This window comes from Hemibagrus wyckioides, linkage group LG23 (genome assembly GCF_019097595.1).
Source record: "Hemibagrus wyckioides isolate EC202008001 linkage group LG23, SWU_Hwy_1.0, whole genome shotgun sequence".
In the NCBI taxonomy this organism is placed as follows: Eukaryota; Metazoa; Chordata; class Actinopteri; order Siluriformes; family Bagridae; genus Hemibagrus; species Hemibagrus wyckioides.
Window position 1 is genome coordinate 3,078,338 of NC_080732.1, and position 18,075 is coordinate 3,096,412.

An 18,075-nucleotide genomic window follows, 5' to 3' on the forward strand; every position below is an offset into this window, starting at 1 on the left:
CTAAACAACCGTCGTATTTTAATCAGGCAATGTTGAGTGTACTTCTGGGAGTTTGACAGCCTTGGAAGCTACCGTGCAGGGAAAAAAGGGGAGGCAGCTGTCCAATCACAGTGCAGCGCTGTTGATAAGGGGCGTGGCCATGCCCGAGGAGCAGCGGAGCCACGGAACGCATAGAGACCTGTCGCGACCGAAACGGATGCGGCGGATGTGACCGAAATCCTCAACATCGTCCCCTTTCGGGACAGGAATATATCGCTTGGAGGAAGCGCACGATAAGGTAGTATAATACACTGCATATTCAGCATGTTGTTCCTAATAAAATTAATCAGATCGGGGCTGTTAAATGAGACGTCACGGTCTCTGTGTGCAGGCTGTGCCGACACATTTACGACGGCCATAAATAAAATAAAATAATGAGAGAGGAGATCTGACTGTCATATATCAGGATTTTCCGTTAGAAAAAATGATCATATCACTTTATATATGTGTCTGTATATGCCTGCAAGGTATCGTTATTTATATCCTGACTTGGCAATAATCAAAACAAACAAACCAAAAAAAGGAAAACCTGGAATCTCTACATTTCAATGGTGGTTCCTACATGATGCTCATCTTCAGACAATCTGACATCATCTACATCATCACCATCATCAGATCAGCCAAGGGCAATAAGAAGGAAGATGTATCTAGTATACAGAGAAGCAGCATGACATGAGAAATACAGAGAGAGAGAGAGAGAGAGAGGGAGAGAGGGAGAGATAGAGTTGATGGCAAACAAATGGATATAACCATTACAGAAGTTTGGATGTTTATTTGCTCTTCAGCCTTCCTACCTGACTGATATATGATTTTCTAGGTCATGTCTTGTGCAGGAGTTGCCTTTTTTTGTGACTTACAGTTCACTAACAAAGATGCACTTTCGATTCCATGTCCTTGTGCCTCATATGGCTCATATGGTGGACTATAAACCACCAGCATTTACAAACACTGGTATCTGTCCGTTATGTTCTCTGGGTTTTATACATTTAAAAAGCGATGAGCAATTTCAATTAGAAAACATGCTCTGAAATGTAATCTCTATTCTTTGATGTACATACAGCAGACAGAATTAGGCTATTTACTGCTGGGTTCTATTTATTTATTAATATATGCACAGGCAGACACACACACACACACACACAGCACACACACACAGCACATCCAATCAGGAAGAAGATGCATGACTCGGACCATCAGGCAGCTCGATTACCTCATTAGGAACACTTAAAACATTGAAAACACAGACATCTAGTGTTACTGTATTATTAGAGCCTGCAACGATGCTCATGCATCTTTCTACATTGCAGTGTTCTTCTTCCTCATCTTCTTTTACATCTTCATTCCTTAATTCCAATTCACAGTCTCCATTTCCAATAATGTAGAGCAACAGATGCATTAAAGTGTCCTTGGAATACAGTGTGTGTGTGTGTGTGTGTATATGTGTGTTTATATGTGATGAGACGATGACAAGGCTTTGTTATGGGAACAGAGGAGCCTTGTATCCTCATGAATTATGCATATGCAGCTGCAAGATAAAGGAGACAGAGACGTGCAGTCACAGAGATAAAGACACAGCAGACTCTCGGCCCGTGTTTTTCTTTCTTTCTTTCTTTTCTTTTTTTTTTTTCAACCACGATGGTGGCCACGGATGCTGGTTGCCATGGATACTCAGAAAGGAGGAATGAAGGTACAGTTGTCTAGCTGCTCGCTGCCAAAGGTTTGGACAGTTAAGCTGAAGTGAGATCGTAGTCGTTTGCTTTTGCAATATCGATATTGTGTAAATGGACCAGGTGACCGGTAATGTTTTGTGAAATGCTTTGGGGATTTATTTCATATTTTTTTCGGGATGCTGTGATTATCCTGAGCAATCGGAGACGTTCCAGACGAGCGAGTGCTTCTTTGTTTTGGAGACACGTGAGCTAACAAAAGGAATCATTTCCAGCCAGCACAGTGGCAGTCAGTCATTATTTAAGGTGTTAATGAAAGTTGAACGGGTGCACTAGTGGGTTGTAATAAACTCAAAAGCGTATTTTTATGACAATTTGGAATTTTTACGTGATATTTTCGGAGCTATGAGTGTGTCTGTCGAGACAAAGGTAGGTCTATAGAATATTATGTGCCTTTCTATTCATTTTATTGTCTCAGTGCCTGTTTTTACAACAGTTTATGCTATTATTAATAATGTGTCAATAAAATATATAAACAATATAAAACAATGTATTGTTATTATTATTATTATTATTATTATTATTATTATTATTATTGTTATTATTATTAGTGTTATCATTTAGTTGTATATTCAATTACATATAAATGTACACACATCTATATGACTATTTTATGACCCATTTATTTTATTTTATTTTATTTTCCAACTCGATATCAGTGTTTTTAGTGTCTGCCAATACATAAAACTGACAAGCTAGGTAAAAGATCACCGGCTGTAGTGGTGATTTGTGTCTGTTGTTCAATCCCGAGTCAATCAGCATCTCACACAGTAAAAAAAAATATTTAAAAAATGATAGAGTGTATTGGACTGTAGAGTATGTGGGGTCAGTATTGGCTAAATGTAGATACTGTGTATTGGATATTCAGTGGATTTGTTTTTAGAACTAAGGAATAGTCCACTCTGAGAAGGAAAGTGTAGAACATGTAAGAGTGCTGTCTTTATCTCACTTCATCTCTCTCCTGCTCTGTCTAAGGCCCATGGAGCGGACGATCCCATAAGCAGCCGTTTGAGTGTGTCGAGTGGCGCGATGGGCAGCCTGGGCGAAGGTGTGGATGCCAGCATGGTTAGCGAGGCTCTCCTGGAGGCCCTGTGTCCAGAGTGTGGGCAGATCCACCGCTCCTGGGAGAACCACCTGTACAACTACAGGCTGGAGGTGGACGATGACCTGGTGTGTCACATCTGCCTGCAGCCCCTGGTGCAGCCTTTGGACACGCCGTGCGGCCACACGTTCTGTGCCCGCTGCCTACGCAGCTTCCTGCAGGAGCGCGACTTCTGCCCGCTGGATCGTGCCAGGCTGCAGCTGCAGGGCTGCCGACGATCCAGTATCCTGGTGCATAAACTGCTGGATAAACTGTCTGTCACGTGCCCGCTCACACCAGTCTGCTCTCTTAGCATGCCACGCTGTGACCTGGAGGCACATCTCAAACACAGGTACACACACGCTCAGAAAAGATTATTATCAGATCATTTGATAATGTATTTTACAACATCTGGGAAGGTTAAGATTACAAAAACGATATCCATGCAACGTTCTGAAAATATGAATTTATGAATATATGCTTGCAACTTAAATGTTTGACATATTATACACTCGCTGTGCAAGTGTTTAAGGTAGTGAAAACACTGAACCAAACTAGCTAATCACTTAAGCTAATCCCTTTGGCAGCTAGAACATGGTTTCATACTGTTTTCTTCCATAATGTAAAGGCACACTGACAGCATAAACCGGACAGAATTGTCAGGAATAACAACATTTTCCTCAGTTCTGCTGGTAAATTTCTATGAAAAGGTTCTGACATTAAATAACAACGCTTAGCATCATCTGCTAACAGCTTTGACTCTGAAAATGTCGCATTTTCCTGATAAACGTCTCATATATTTACATTTCTGGCATATGGCAGATGCCCTTATCCAGAGCTACTTACATTTTTATCTTATTTTTGTACAACTGAACAACTGAGGGTTAAGGGCCTTGCTCAGGGGCCCAGCAGTGGCAGCTTGGTGGAGCTGGAATTAGAACTCACAACCTTCTGATCAGTAGTCCAACACCTTAACCACTAAGCTACCACATCATAAAATCACTGCACATTTCACATTAAAATTTGAAAGAAACATTTCTGTAACTTTTAGGAAAAGACAGCAAATAAAATCCCACAGAAACACAGGTTCAGCTTGTAACTCAGAGCAGCACACAACACACAACCAAGTAGCATTTACAGTACACACAGCTCCCTCGGCTTAGAGAGGAATACTCTGGCATTTCCGACTCTTTCTTTGTCCACATAATCTGCAGTGCATGTGTGTTTGGTGCAGATTTTATATTTGAACGTATTTCCTGTATTGAGAAAGAAATAGTGAATCTGTTTTTACTTATTATTCGATTCTAGTGGGAGTTGTCGAAGTCCACCAGTGTCAGTGTGAAACATCTGCTTTTGTATACTTTTAGATTTGTATAGAAATAGGACTACTTTTACAGAGGGAAGAATTACCCTGTATGTCCCGCCACCAGGGATGGGTCTTACAGCCTAGACAAATCAATTACGACAAGTTATACAAGTATGATAATTATACGACTAATACTAGTTATTTATCTTAATCAGCTGCTGATTTACAACCATGGCTCAAACTTCTATGGCATAACTCCAGTGTATAACACTGAATCCTGTTAAGGTGAGAAATCCTCATGTTGACAAATCCAAAGGTGGTCAGTGGGGTTGAGGTCAGGGCTCAAGCAGGAGGCTCAAAATGTTCTAAACACAAATTTAACACAAAGTGTCTTCAGGGAGCTCTGTGCTTTGTGCACAGGGGCATTGTCATGCTGGAACAGGTCTGAGCCTCAGAGACATTCTATACGATTATATGCTTCCGTGTTTGTGGCAACAATTTGAGGAAGAACCACATATGGACAGTGATGGTCAGAAGTCCACAAGCATTTGGTCATATACTGTATTTGAAAGCTTAGTCAGCAGAAGTCTGCAACGTTTTTATTTTTGCTTTTCTGTGCTAATCACACAGTGGATAGAAAATGCGTCGAATAAACTCTAGAGTATCCCTTTAACGTGATCTCTGCACTGACGCTTCACTGAGCCGCGTAAGTATCCGACAGGTATCGATGCAAATGCTTTCTCTGGAACTGAAGCCAAGCCAGGCCTGATCTGCCATCTCATCGGGGGATTATTTGCCCCTTAGTCATGTGACAGGAGATTAGCAGAGCCCTTGAGGAATGTGTTGGCCGACTGCGTGCCCGTGTCCTCTGCGGCCATGCTGGGAAACTTCAACTCCAGAGAGCTTTTCAGCTACTTCTTTTGCAAGACTGCCAAAGGCAACCCAGGCCTATGGTGAGCGGTAAACTTGTGGTTTTAGTCCTGAGTCATGAGTTCTTGGTTTAGGTCGTCAGATTAGCCGATTGGCTTTCGGGATTAACATTAAGCGATACGCTGTGAAATGAGTGCTGTGCCTTGAACGCGCTCAGGTTTGGCTTGGATTACGGTTGGCAAGAATCGTCCAGTGGATTGTGCCAAACTTCTGTGGCTGAGCATGTGGAGTTTAGAGTCTGGATTCAGTGAAGATGCTTAGTGGGGGGGGAGAGTCCAGTTTGCATGAACGTACACTGCTTTTGTCTTGAGACGATCAAAAGAAAAGGTGATTCGCTTGATTGATTTGAATGTATGCCTAACAATTTTTCATGGAAATGACCTGTTTGTGAATACTTGCTGATAAATAAATGTATATTATGTTTAGAAAATAGCAAATATCAACTGCTGAGTCGGCTCTTTCCTGTTCTTTTAATCATCGAGAAATAATTCTATATTTTGTTTAGAAAAATGGAACAGAATTACTCACATCGAGCTAACGAAAGCTTTCCTCTGGCATGATGAAATGGTAGGTTGGTCATTTTTAGAGCTTGAAAGGACATTTGTGTACAAATTTAGTTCAGTAGCTCTGATAGCACATGGAAGTGTCCAGCATCCTTATAAAAAGATGAACTTCCTTTGGAAAGAAAATCTAAAATAAATTATTTCCTGGCAAATGATCTTTCTAGGACACCATTTATTATTATTTATTATTTTTATATGCTTATTATAACTTCTGCTGTGTGGTGGATTTTCTCTTATTGAAGCCATGGTACTGGAATCAGCTCATAACCATCAGAGCTCACAGGGGATTGTCCGTATTGAGCTCTGATTATTGTACGGAGAAAGAAAAGAGCATGGAATTATTAAAACCCTCCTTTATAACATCATTAAAGGAGACATAAAGGCAATCGTTGATAATATAATTTTCCTTACATTTATTTTAACAATTGATTCTTATTTATTTTGGAGCAGAATTGCTGTATTAAGAAAAATAATAAATTAGACTCTAGGTTTTTAGCCAGTAATTGGAAAGTGCTTTGAAATCTCAAATCGAAACTCAAACCTCTTGTAAAAGATCCCAAAATACTTAATACTTAATAACCTATACCAGGATTAAGGACTCTCCCCTCACTTGAAGAGATCACAACAAGCGGATGTGGCGAATGACGTGGCTGTTTCTGTACGTTGTGGTGAAGCAGGAGGTCAGTTAGCGGTTGAAACTCTATACGCTGGTATATTGACGCCTCTTGTCCTTTTCTGTGGTTACAAGGGTAGTGTGGGTAGTGACTGACAGAACAAGGTTGTAAGTACAGGCAGTGGAAATGAGGCGTTTCTATCTGAGCTTTGGAGTAGCTCTTACAAATGGAGAGGAGCTAGCTCAATTTGTTTTAGGAGAGCTGTATCAGGGATGTCCCAGTGGACAGAGACATCACCGCAGACCCAGTGCCCAATGCATTTAGTTTTTTACTTAACACTAGGTAAAACAATATGTATAGGAACATCTTAGACGTTTTAGGTTCTTTTTAGCTTGAAGTTAATTCATAAATTGGTTACAAAACTAGTTAGTGAATTTTACTTAATGTACATCCTCAGTTATAATATAATAAAATGATGGTAAGCTATCACCATCATGTTTTGGTCTATACTGAATAACATCTGTGTGTGCGCGTGTGTTCAGGTGTCCTGGGACACAGGGTCAGAGAGCAGTCCTGGAGGGCAGCCAGGTTAAAGGATGCGAGGACAAAACCATGGTGACCGATGCCTCCAAATCCCCACAGAGTGAGCTGAGGGAGAGCACATCGCCGCCCCCTGCTGGCTCCAATGCCTGCAGCAGCGGCAGCAACGTGCCCGTGTGGACGGAGGAGCGAGGTGTCGACAACCCGGCCTTCGAGGAGAGCACCGAGGAGGACAGTGAGTTACTTCACAGCCGTTTTTAACCAGGTGCCAGAGCTGTACTTTTCCACCAGTGGTATGGGTCTAGCAGAATCAAAGAGGTCATTCAGAAAGAAATAAGCAGAACAGAACTATATATCCAGAATAAAAATAAAGCAATAAAAAATTACAAAACAAAATGTAACATGAGATACTTAACGGTTTTTAGCTCAATTTAATGGGAGGAAAAATCCATGAATCAAATCTCTGTTCTTACTTATGTTTTACCAGAAATAAACATTCATTCAGTTACAATCTCCTCTTATTCTCTCTCTCTCTCTCTCTCTCTCTCTCTCAGGTAATTAGACAAAAAAAATCACAGAGCAGAGAAACTCCTCTGTCCTGAAAACCTTGTTTCAGGAAACTTACTGACTGTTGGATAATACAACCCCCCATTATATAAACATGTTATTTTATTTATTACTGAGTTCCTGTGGTTATTAGCTGTTATTTTATTCACTAGTTTTAGTCCAAACCTCAGAAACCTCACTTGGAAACCCTGCAATAGATGATCGTAAGGATGGGAAAAGCACATCAGCGTAATCACACAGGACAGAATGTGAGAAGTGGGAATTTTAGACTCAAAACGGAGACATTCAAACACAACAGGTAGTCTGTGTAGTATTAAACTGAGACTTGTTTCTTTAGGTGTTCAAGGTTTGGAGCGTGTCCCTCCGCGTGTAAAGCGTCCTCTCAGTAACCCCTGCATCCACCTTCTCCGCACCGGCAGCTCCACATCATCAGGCTGGGACTTTGTTGAGTCTCTGCCCTTATCTGCAGAAGAGGGTATGACTATATTCGCTGTTGTTTGTTTTCTTCTATGCTGCATCTCTGTGAAATATACTGTACATATTGCTTGATTAGCAACTCTAAGTGCAGTTGGTCTGATTGTGGGTATGTCCGTGGTGCTGTGTGATGAACTGGCATTCCATTTCGCACCTTAAGCCCAGTGTTCCCGGATCCACTGCAACCCTGACCAGGATAAAGCGGTTAATGAAGACGAATGTCTATTCACCCGAGTCAATTACGGATGTACTGTTTCCACCTGCCAGGTTGTGTAAAGTTGCCGTCGTTGCCCGAAGGCGAGATCACTACCATTGAGATTCATCGCTCAAACCCCTACGTGGAGTTGGGTATAAGTATAGTCGGGGGCAACGAGACGCCTCTCATAAACATTGTAATCCAGGAGGTGTACCGTGACGGTGTCATTGCTCGAGATGGGAGGCTGCTGGCAGGTGACCAAATTCTACAGGTAAGGAAAGTTATCATGAGCTTAAAGGTGCAGTTAGTAATGTTTCAAATGTTTCTAGACCCGATTAATCACATAAGTTTTTTTCTGGCCCAGAAATGAGCCAGCTTAGCTTTTCCTCTTAAAAAGCAATTCATACATACATTTTTATGATAACTGCAAGTTTCCTAATGGTAACAGAGGTCTCGAAAAATCACACACTGCTCCTTTAATTCTTCCATAAACAGAACTTGTCAGCATAACGTCTTACTTAGTGACCGATTGCCTGTATATCTGACAGCACAAGTCGTAAATTTCATCACTATTCGTAATGGCATCTGGTGTTTGATTGATTTAGTTACAGAGCTGCGTTTCAAGCAGCTTTCCGTCTTCCTGCAGGTAAACAACGTAGACATCAGTAACACGCCGCATAACTTCGCCCGTTCCACACTGGCTCGCCCATGTGCCACCTTACAGCTTACCGTGCTTAGAGAGCGCCGTTGCAGCGCCCGACCTCCCCCCGTGCCCGCTGTTCCTGCCCCTGCAGTGCCTGAGGGCAGCCCGGGCAGCCTGCGCATCACCCTGCACAAGCGGGACTCTACCGAACAGCTGGGCATCAAGCTGGTGCGGCGCACAGACGAGCCCGGCGTGTTCGTGCTGGAACTGCTGGAGGGGGGTTTAGCTGCCAAGGACGGACGGCTGCACAGCAACGACAGAGTGCTGGCCGTGAACGAGCATGACCTGAGGCACGGCACACCTGAGCAAGCTGCACAGATTATACAGGTAGAGAGAGAAATGTGAATAATCAGCTGGTTAAAATGTTTATTTTTACTCTCTGGAAGAACTTTTATAAAGAATCCTACAACACAGAGTTTCGCTTTCACAAAACTGAGATATTTCCTTTCTAAATATTCAGTGTAGAGGTATACAGGTGTATCAGGAGTGGGATCTGGGATCAGGATACAACAGAAATGACACAAGTGTGTCCATGTTTTACTTTCTTTTTACTTTCTTGAGGAAGGCCATTTATGGAGATGGGAAAAGGAAGTGGATAAAGAGAGAGAGAAAAAACCAAACATCACTAATGCAGAGAATGTAATGCACTAAAATCCCACAGCACTTTCCCACACCGGATTTGAATCCTAGATGCCATACTTATTAATCAGGACAAAAGCTTTGTATAATATTTATAAAGTCATTTTTCGACAACAAGCTGGAATTGCAGAGAACTTCTAACTCCTGAAAATAACCGTCACTTCTTGGCTGAACTCATCGTCACCACCTGTGAAACTGCTCTAAAAGCGCTAGCTCGATGTCACGTTTTATACAGCCGTGCACAAAAAATAGCAATAAATTTTACGATTACAGAATTAACATTTCGCCCCAGATCTGCTCCAGCTGTTTGAATGTGTCTGCTGTTCTAATGATTAAAATGAATTGTTACACAGATTTTTATTCCACATGAATGTTCTCCACATCCTAAACGAAATGGGGGCGGGGTTTCCAGAGAGTGTCCATTAATATCAGAGAGTTTGTAACACCTACACAACTGTCAATCATGTTTCTATACTGCTTGCCATTTTTAATATGGAAAATGTGTTTATTGTGGTTCTAAAGGAAGCATGTGTTCACTCTCCTGGTGGGTAACTGTCATGTGATCATGGAGAACTAGCCAGTGGGTGGCAAATGGGATTAAAAAAAGATCTTTAAATAACTCTCTCCTGATTGAGTCTTGCTTAAGCATTATTAAATGTTTTCCTGAGCTCAAAGGGACAGAAGCTAGAGTCTGTGAGGTTACACTTGGCAAAAGCCACCATGTCAGTGGTTTGGCATTAAAGCATTAAATAGCATTTGACACTGATGATGCCGTTGTGGTTACTGTATCACTTCAGGCCAGTGGAGAGAGAGTGAATCTGCTGATCAGCAGGCCTGGCAAGCAGACCATGGCTGTACACACGGGCTCGGGTTCAGCCCGTGATAGCTGGTGCCATGAACACTTCCTGCCTCCGGCGCACCACACGGCTGTGCCAAATCCCACACCCAACCTTCAGCTCAGCCGCTCTTCTACATACAGGGTGAGTGTGTGTGTGTGTTTGTGGACATTGCAGATTCCAGTGGTAGATTGTGTTAGACAGTCGCAGCTCTCTCTATTACAGCAGCCTCGACTTTGTCCTCAGTAGTAATTAATGACTCCTATTGGATGGATCAATGATTGAGTGAGTGATGGTGTGGAAGGAGCAGTACTGAGACTCCAAAGACAGCAGGAGTAACATCTTAATCCGGATTTACGCTGCTGGAGCGTTTTTATTGATTGTATGATTTTGCTGTTGGAGGCTAAAATCATGTCATAAAACAATTCTATGGAGTTTCAGATTTAGAATTGCTATGATGTGAAAATGTGAGATCTGTTAGGATGCTAGGACACCCATGATGATGGGTAACATAAAAGAAATGACGCAGAGAGAAGATCACTGATCCCACAGCATACATCATTCCATGTTGTCCTCCATGAACTTGTTTTCTAAGAGGAATAAAACATTTTAGGATGTGCAGTTATATAAATAAACCTGCAATGGGTAACTTGAGATGTCTTCAGGCTGTGTTCTGTATTGAAATAATTCCTGCTTCCTCTCTACAAAGACTTGCTTGTTTTGATTGTATATATATATATATTGGTGTTAGGACCTCTCTCAGTGTGTCACCTGCAAGGAAAAACACATCACTGTGAAGAAGGAGCCACAAGAATCGCTGGGAATGACCGTGGCTGGGGGGCGGGGGAGTAAGAGCGGCGAGCTGCCCATCTTCGTCACGAGCGTCCAACCGCATGGCTGCCTGTCACGGGACGGAAGAATCAAGCGGGGTCAGTGACAACACCTCTCACGTCTTCTCTGGATGTCTGATCATTATTATTTCCCTCCCAATTTTAGCAAACAGATTACAAACGAAACTTCTAAGATCGCATGAATGTCTTTAAAGCTGCAGTCTGTTGTAGTCCACAGATATCAGATATATTGCAAATCACGAGGTTTTTTTTTTTAAAGGAGTAGATTTTTATAGATTGCATATAATAATAATAATAATAATAATAATAATAATAATACATGTTATACATTTAAAAATAATAATAAAAATTTATATAAATAATAATATAATAATAAAATCAACTAAATAATAAAAAATAAATATAATACCCATATTAAAATAAATAGGGTCAGCTCTAGAATTATTATATTGTCTGTAGGGAAAAACATATTTAAAAAAAGGCTGTCATAAGAATTTAAATAAGTAGTTAGGACAATTTGTGGTTGAAATTTATTTCATACAGTCATTTATTAGTCCCTCACCTTTTTTTTTTTTAAAGAGGGTGCCAATAATTTTGCCACCGAGTGTAAGTAAAGCAGAAGTACCTGAAATATACTTGAGATAATAATAAAATAACAAATAACACTATGATTAAGTGGAGAGGTCGTGCTGATAATGTTTTCCATGCGAAGGCCTCTCTCTGCTGCGCGTGTCTTTAAACTCGCCTCATTAACCTTCACTTCACTGTGTGCTCAGGAGACGTGCTGCTGAGCATCAACGGTCAGGACTTGACATCCCTGAGCCACAGTGACGCAGTGGGCACGCTGAAATCCAGCGCCGCCTCGTGCTCGGTGCAGCTGCGGGCGCTGGAGGTGAGCATGGTGGACGAGCCGGGGCAGGACGAGGGCCTTCTGCCTCACCACGAGAGCGACTACGACGCCAGCTGGTCACCGTCCTGGGTCATGTGGCTGGGTCTGCCCAGGTAAGGCTTCACTTCCTGTTGGCTTAATAAAAGAATGCAATGTAAAATCTCCTGGGAGCTTTTAGAAGAGTGAGGAAGATGAATCGAGCTGCTTTTAGCTTATCTGGTCCCCAAAGCACGGAAGACACAGATCCACGACTGCTTTTAACAGGATGTGCTTTTTCAAAACACTTTCTATTTTCAGACCGGTAACCATTGTTCTTCAGGGATGCTGTAAAAATAGCTACCTGGCCTCGGTGAGCAGCGATCCGAATAAAATGACACCAGGGAGAGCGGCGTGGCAGAGAGCCATGAGCGTGTGGGGTTTTAAGTTCACCTCCTTATTCCTCGTGTCCTTAACAGAGTGTCATCACAGACAAAGGACGGTACAGAGACGAGACGAGGAAGTGGAGCTATTCTGATTACGGAGCCTCGAGGAACGCAAGTCACGTGTTTGAGATTTAGGCCAAGGGATTACGCATCAGTGTGCGCACGAGTTGTTCGTCAGCTGAAACTGCCGTGTAGTAAAATCACAATCTCTCCTTATGAGGCTGGGACACAGAGGGCTTTCAGTCTCTTCCGTCTCACTTATTCACTGTGCTTCTCTTCCGCAATCCCCCTCTCCTCTGCATCTGTCCGTCTCCTTCCTTTCTCGTGTCGTTGTGCCAAATCACCTCCATCCAGTCTTCCTTCACACCCCCCTCCTTGCCGTCCGCAGCTGTCCCTTCTTCTTTGACCATCTATGGACCTGACATTCATCTCTACTTTTCAGCCTCTTGCGCTCCGAATCCTTCCTTCTGAAATGCTTCCTGAAATTGCATGATTTTCAAAATCCCAAAATGTCTCGTCATTGGATTATGTATCTTCACCTCACAGGATCCCTGCTCTGTCTGAGCGCGAGCACCTAGAAAAAGCGTTCTGTTTGTGAGTTAAATAGCAACCGCAATGAAATCAATGACATTTCCCCTTCTCCCCTGCTTTCTCTGGGCTCCAGGCATATACACACACACACACACACACATATCCACACCTCATCACAGCTACCTGCACAAGAAACTGCAAAATGGAGGAAACCTGTGCAGACGTAGATCATGTAGATCTCCAGATGTTCATGGAGATCATGTGGATAGTGACCTGAGCTTAAGGTGGACCCACAGGTGCTGTGAGGCAGCATCGGTTTCTTCTGCTTCACCCATACGGAGTGTTTGTTTCTCATAAAAATGATTAGTGTGAAAATCATGTATCATTATTTACTCTTTGTTATTTTCAGCTACCTGAACAGTAGTCACGAAATCGTCCTGCGCCGGAGTCACCCTGGTAGCTGGGGCTTCAGCATCGTGGGCGGTTATGAGGACAACCACATCAACCAGGCATTTTTCATCAAGACTATAGTATTAGGGACTCCTGCCTATTACGACGGCCGCCTGAAGTGAGTCCGACATCCAACACGTTACCTTCTTACTTCTATTAAACACGAGCAGTGAACAGTACTTTCTTTATGCAATTACTTTTGTGTTTTTAAATGTCTAAGTAACTAATAAAATGACATTTCTATACCTCATTAAAATGACAAATAGCTAGCTAAAATGTTCATTACTAGTGATTACTAGCTTGCTAGCTCTTCTATTTAGTTATTTATTTATTTATTAACAGAAATGGGATTTACACAATTTGCAGTCTCGAATTGCGTCATCGTATCCCATTATTTTCATTTTTAAAACTTACCGAAGCTGTAAAAAATGAAAACCTTACAATGATTGTGTTCTTCACAAACATGAGCTAAATTAGCTAGCTAGATTAGCATGCAGGGTCTGTGTGTTCATTTGCACTGCGAAAATCTGTTTCATGAGATCACAAGCTGAGCTCCTTTTTACCAAAGTATGGAGAAAATACAATTTATTCATTTTCAGATGTATTCAGATTGAAATGTGAAGGGTTTTCTTTCCTTCGTGATTTTATTAGGGAAAACACTGGAAAACAGACCAGTATTCTACTAAAGATGAATGAATAAAGATTAGCAGATGCATCACAGTGCTTTGTTTTTTTCAAGCGACTTTCAAAAGCACCTGTATTTAATCTAAATAAATTTTGTATTAAGTTAAACATGTCAGTGTATAGTTTTCTCTGACACAGTGATCATAGCTTATTGGTGGATCTTATTCCTGTCTCTGTCCTCAGGTGTGGTGACATGATCGTGGCAGTGAACGGACTTCCCACAGCGGGTATGAGTCACTCGGCCCTTGTGCCCATGCTAAAGGAGCAGCGCAGTCGGGTGGCGCTCACCGTCATCTCCTGGCCTGGTAGCCTGGCGTAGTCTCTCCGTCCTCGCATCCAAGCGTTTTATCATTCCTGTGTCCCTTCTGCTCTGCCACGGATGCCATAGTGTCAGTGTGAGTCTCAAAAACTTGAATGCTTCACTCGATGCTGAAAGAAAAGAAAAGAAAAAAAAAAAAAAAAACACAACCTGGCCTTAGAGAACCCTGCCACGCCCATGAGGGAAGCCCCGCCCCTCTGGAAAGCAGCCTTAAGGCCTTCTCATGACTCCACCCTGCCAGGGGTTTTATATGTAAATGTTATCTCTATCTCGTGTGTGTGTGTGTGTGAGTGAGGGTGAATACAAGTGAGGATGTTTGAATATGTGTATGTGTACAGGTGTTTAATAAATAAATCTTTCCCAGAGACACGTGCGTGATAAAGCTCAGTGTTTGCAGTGCGGGCGTGTGGCCACAGCTTAGAGTTGAGTCAATTTACGAAAGCCTACACGAGTCACATTTGGCCAAGTGTCATCTGACCTGGTTTTTTCACCAAGATTATCAGCCCTCAGCAATGAAAAAAAAAAAAAGAGAGACAACTTACAGTTCACTAAGCACAATCTCACAGGTAAAAGAAAAAAAAATTAATCCCATGCAAACATGGCAGGATCCTGCACTTTTATCACCACAGCCCAGGTTCGATTCCCAGGCAGGGAGCTAACCCACCCATTGAAGAGTCAACTCTTAGTACCAATCCCAAGCCTAGCTAAAACAGGAGGGTAGCATCAGGGAGGGCATCCAGGCATAAAACCTAGACCTAGGGTGTCCAATCTTATCCAGAAAGGGCCGGTGTGGGTGCAGGTTTTCATTCCAACCAAGCAGAAGCTACGCCTGATTCCAACTGCCTAAATCAACTGATCTTGGCTTTCAGTAGACTCAGGTGTGGCTTCTGCTCAGTTGGAATGAAAACCTGCACCCACACCGGCCCTTTCTGGATAAGATTGGACACCCCTGACCTAGACTAAACCGAGACATGTGGACGAAATGATGCGCTGTGGCTACCCTGAACTGGGAGCAGCTAAAAGAACATTTATCCTGTAGAATAAGGTTAGCAGGTGTGAGAACACCAAGTTATGACTTGCACTAGTTTTAGAACCACACACTTTACAAGACAGCTGAACACCACTGGAGTATCTCATTAAAATAGCACCCAGCAAGGGTGTGGGATATTAAACAGCGAGTGAACAGTCAGTGTGTGTCGGAAGCAGGAAAAACCAAAGAGACACAGATCCGAGTCACTTTGTCAAACAGGACCCATCAAAGTCACTTCAGTTACAAATGAACAGTGAAGATACACATTCAAGCTGTTATAAGAAACAGACTGGACATCAGAAGTACAGTCCCAGTCTACAGACCCAGGTCATTTCACCATCCGAACAAATAAATTTACCACAAAAAACAGAGGTGCAGAGAAGTGAGTATTTAATAGTGTTTTTTTTTTTTTTTTTTTTAAATGGAATTATGCGGGATAGTGAAGGTAGAGTCGACGAACGAGGAAGTTCTCACTGACTGCATGAGATTCAGGGCACGTTCTGGGACCTGGACTGGTTTAGAGAGAGATGTTTCAGCTGTGCAGACAGTTCAGAGGCATTCGAAACGTTCGCCTTGGGTTTCTTCTTTTTCTTCTGTCCTTTTTTGGCCTTCTGAGGGTAGAAAGGGAAAAATTAAATACATTTTACATTTGTGCTTAACATTGTGGATTATTTTCTTTAAACGGGATGTACTCTATTCTTTACTTCTCATCCACACTAATCAAGAGATGCAGCAGATGAAGAGAAGAGGGTAAAATCCAGAAGTACTTAATCTCACTGAGGTTTACCTGCATCTTTTTCTTCTGAGGGTCATGGACTACAGCATGTCTCTTCAGACTCTCCTGTGAACGCAAAGGAAAGATTCTTTTTAAAACTCAAAGCCCAAACCACTCGTCACCTCCGTTTCGGAACCGTTTCTCACCTCCATGGCGAACGCTTTCCCACAGCCGTCATGAGAGCAGATGAAGGAGCGCTTGCCCTCATGGAAGGAAAGAATATGATTCTGGAGGTTGAAATGGGTTGAGTAGGTTTTCAGACATCCCTCCTTGGTGCACTTGAAGACACGGCGTACACCCATGTGGACATGGAGTTTGTGTTTCTTTAGGAACCAGGCATTATGGAAAACCTTGGTACAGCTGTCACACTGCAGAATCTCTGCATATAGAAGCAGATTATAACTCAAAAACACAAGATCACAAGATTTCCTCAGATGGAGCAGGTTACCTCTGTGCTCCGCTTTCCTGTGTGCCTGATACTCAGTCCACGTTCTTCCCTGGAAGGTACAGCCCTCTTCAGCACACGGATAACCTACGGGTTCAACATTAGGATAATATAAACAGAGTAATTAAACACAAGGGCTTTTATAATTGTTTTTATTTGAACCTTACCATCATGCACTTTCTCATGTTTCTGCAGCTTTTTAGAGGTCGCATACTTCTTCCCACAGCCCTCATATTGACATCTGTAAGAGTTCAGTTGAGCAAATCAACATGCAGGTGAGAAACGAGAAGCGTAGGTACAATCAGTCCTTACTTACTCGAACGGTAGCTGGTTCATGTGCTCACATTTGTGAGACTTCAGCTGGTTATTCTTATGGAAGGCTTTCAAACAACCCTCATGGTCACACTGAACAAAAATGGGCAAAAAAAAATAAATTAGGAAAGCTCTTCACATGGTGCAGAGTTTAACGATTACAATTTGCCATTTTTAGGAAGAAAGAAAGAAAATCATGACAGTGTCAAAACAACTTTAATCAGCTTGTTAAACTTTGCACAGGACCAGTGTTCATTGGTGTTTGCATTTTAGGAAAGAAAAAGAACTAGCTGCCAATTTATTTTGAACTATAGGAAGGGTCAGGTTAATGTAAAGAGAAATTCAATGATTTCACTAATATTAAAACAGGTAAACTTGTTACACCAGGAACATTGGAGTAAACTTAAATCACCATGTGCACAAGTTAGCATTTTTCTTGCTCAAACATCTCCCACTCAGGAAGGGCTGGTAATTAATTGACTAGTGATCAGGTGACATTTTCTCCAGGACCAGGGTTGGGAACCTGTGGCCTAACTCATCTCAGCATAAGTGAATTCACTCAGTGCACATTAAAAGTGGAGCTTTAGTTGCGTTTGATTCCTACAAACCCTTATCTTCCTTTTCAGAAAGGACATGGGTTCTCAGATGTTTGTATGGCTCACTATACTCACCACATAGTGCGTCTCCTTGTGCTGGTGCACACGTTCAACATGGTTCTTTAACCCTGCAGTACTGGTAAAGCCCTCAGAACATCCATCCACTAAACATCTGCAGATTGAGTGTACACAGTTAATGAAGCTCATCATGATTATAATAGAGGAAGATGGTGATGTGTACAGAAGGACTCACTGGTACGGCTTCTTCCCACTGTGGCTCAGATTGTGCCTGGTCAGCTGGTAGCGGGTGCAAAAACTTTTATCACAGCTATCACATGCGAAAGGTCTCTAAAGTATGAAGACAAAAGCATGAGAGAAAGTGGTCTGTGAATTGCTGTTTACTTGTCTGTTTTGTCTCTTACCAGCCCGGTGTGTTTGCAGTAATGAGCTTCCAGCTTCCAGGACTTGGAAAATGAAGCCTTGCAGTTGAAGAAGGAGCACACGAAGTTCTTAGTCGGATCTTTGAAACGTTCTCCCATTTTATTCACGATGAATT

The 18,075-nt window shown here is 42.2% G+C and overlaps 2 protein-coding genes across 5 annotated transcripts; one reads left to right on the forward strand and one right to left on the reverse strand.

The window, feature by feature from the left end:
* Positions 1–71: 71 nt before the first annotated feature.
* Positions 72–18,075, forward strand: lnx2a (ligand of numb-protein X 2a). Of its 3 annotated transcripts, XR_009203313.1 has the most exons (12): positions 386–2,135; positions 2,742–3,199; positions 6,803–7,035; positions 7,705–7,842; positions 8,109–8,308; positions 8,684–9,067; positions 10,177–10,359; positions 10,967–11,144; positions 11,843–12,068; positions 13,318–13,476; positions 14,226–14,437; positions 17,945–18,075. XR_009203313.1 is itself a non-coding variant. In XM_058376672.1 (11 exons), exons 2-11 carry the CDS (start codon positions 2,796–2,798, stop codon positions 14,359–14,361), a joined length of 2,241 nt encoding a protein of 746 aa, XP_058232655.1. In that variant the 5' UTR covers positions 72–277; positions 2,742–2,795; the 3' UTR covers positions 14,362–15,101. The 3 variants fall into 3 exon arrangements, 2 of the variants coding, with proteins under 2 accessions (XP_058232655.1, XP_058232654.1); XM_058376672.1 differs by lacking the exons at positions 386–2,135; positions 17,945–18,075 and adding an exon at positions 72–277 and having other exon boundaries at positions 14,226–15,101; XM_058376671.1 differs by lacking the exon at positions 17,945–18,075 and having other exon boundaries at positions 14,226–15,101.
* On the reverse strand, positions 15,799–18,075 carry gtf3ab (general transcription factor IIIA, b). Of its 2 annotated transcripts, XM_058376674.1 has the most exons (9): positions 17,942–18,075; positions 17,773–17,867; positions 17,595–17,691; positions 16,928–17,016; positions 16,779–16,852; positions 16,615–16,698; positions 16,313–16,545; positions 16,179–16,232; positions 15,799–16,002 (listed from the first exon to the last, which is right to left on the reverse strand). In XM_058376674.1, exons 1-9 carry the CDS (start codon positions 18,056–18,058, stop codon positions 15,880–15,882), a joined length of 966 nt encoding a protein of 321 aa, XP_058232657.1. In that variant the 5' UTR covers positions 18,059–18,075; the 3' UTR covers positions 15,799–15,879. The 2 variants fall into 2 exon arrangements, with proteins under 2 accessions (XP_058232657.1, XP_058232656.1); XM_058376673.1 differs by having other exon boundaries at positions 16,313–16,698.

Excerpts from the sequence above, each read along its gene's own strand:
- gtf3ab (XM_058376673.1), bottom strand. The coding sequence starts at position 18,058 with ATGGGAGAACGTTTCAAAGATCCGACTAAGAACTTCGTGTGCTCCTTC. Across the intron at positions 16,853-16,927 it reads ATGAACCAGCTACCGTTCGA|ATGTCAATATGAGGGCTGTG; the intron begins GTAAGTAAGGAC and ends GAACTCTTACAG. Across the intron at positions 16,003-16,178 it reads CTCAGAAGAAAAAGATGCAG|AAGGCCAAAAAAGGACAGAA; the intron begins GTAAACCTCAGT and ends TTCTACCCTCAG.
- lnx2a (XM_058376671.1), top strand. The coding sequence starts at position 2,112 with ATGAGTGTGTCTGTCGAGACAAAG. Across the intron at positions 11,145-11,842 it reads GGACGGAAGAATCAAGCGGG|GAGACGTGCTGCTGAGCATC; the intron begins GTCAGTGACAAC and ends CTGTGTGCTCAG. Across the intron at positions 13,477-14,225 it reads TATTACGACGGCCGCCTGAA|GTGTGGTGACATGATCGTGG; the intron begins GTGAGTCCGACA and ends CTCTGTCCTCAG.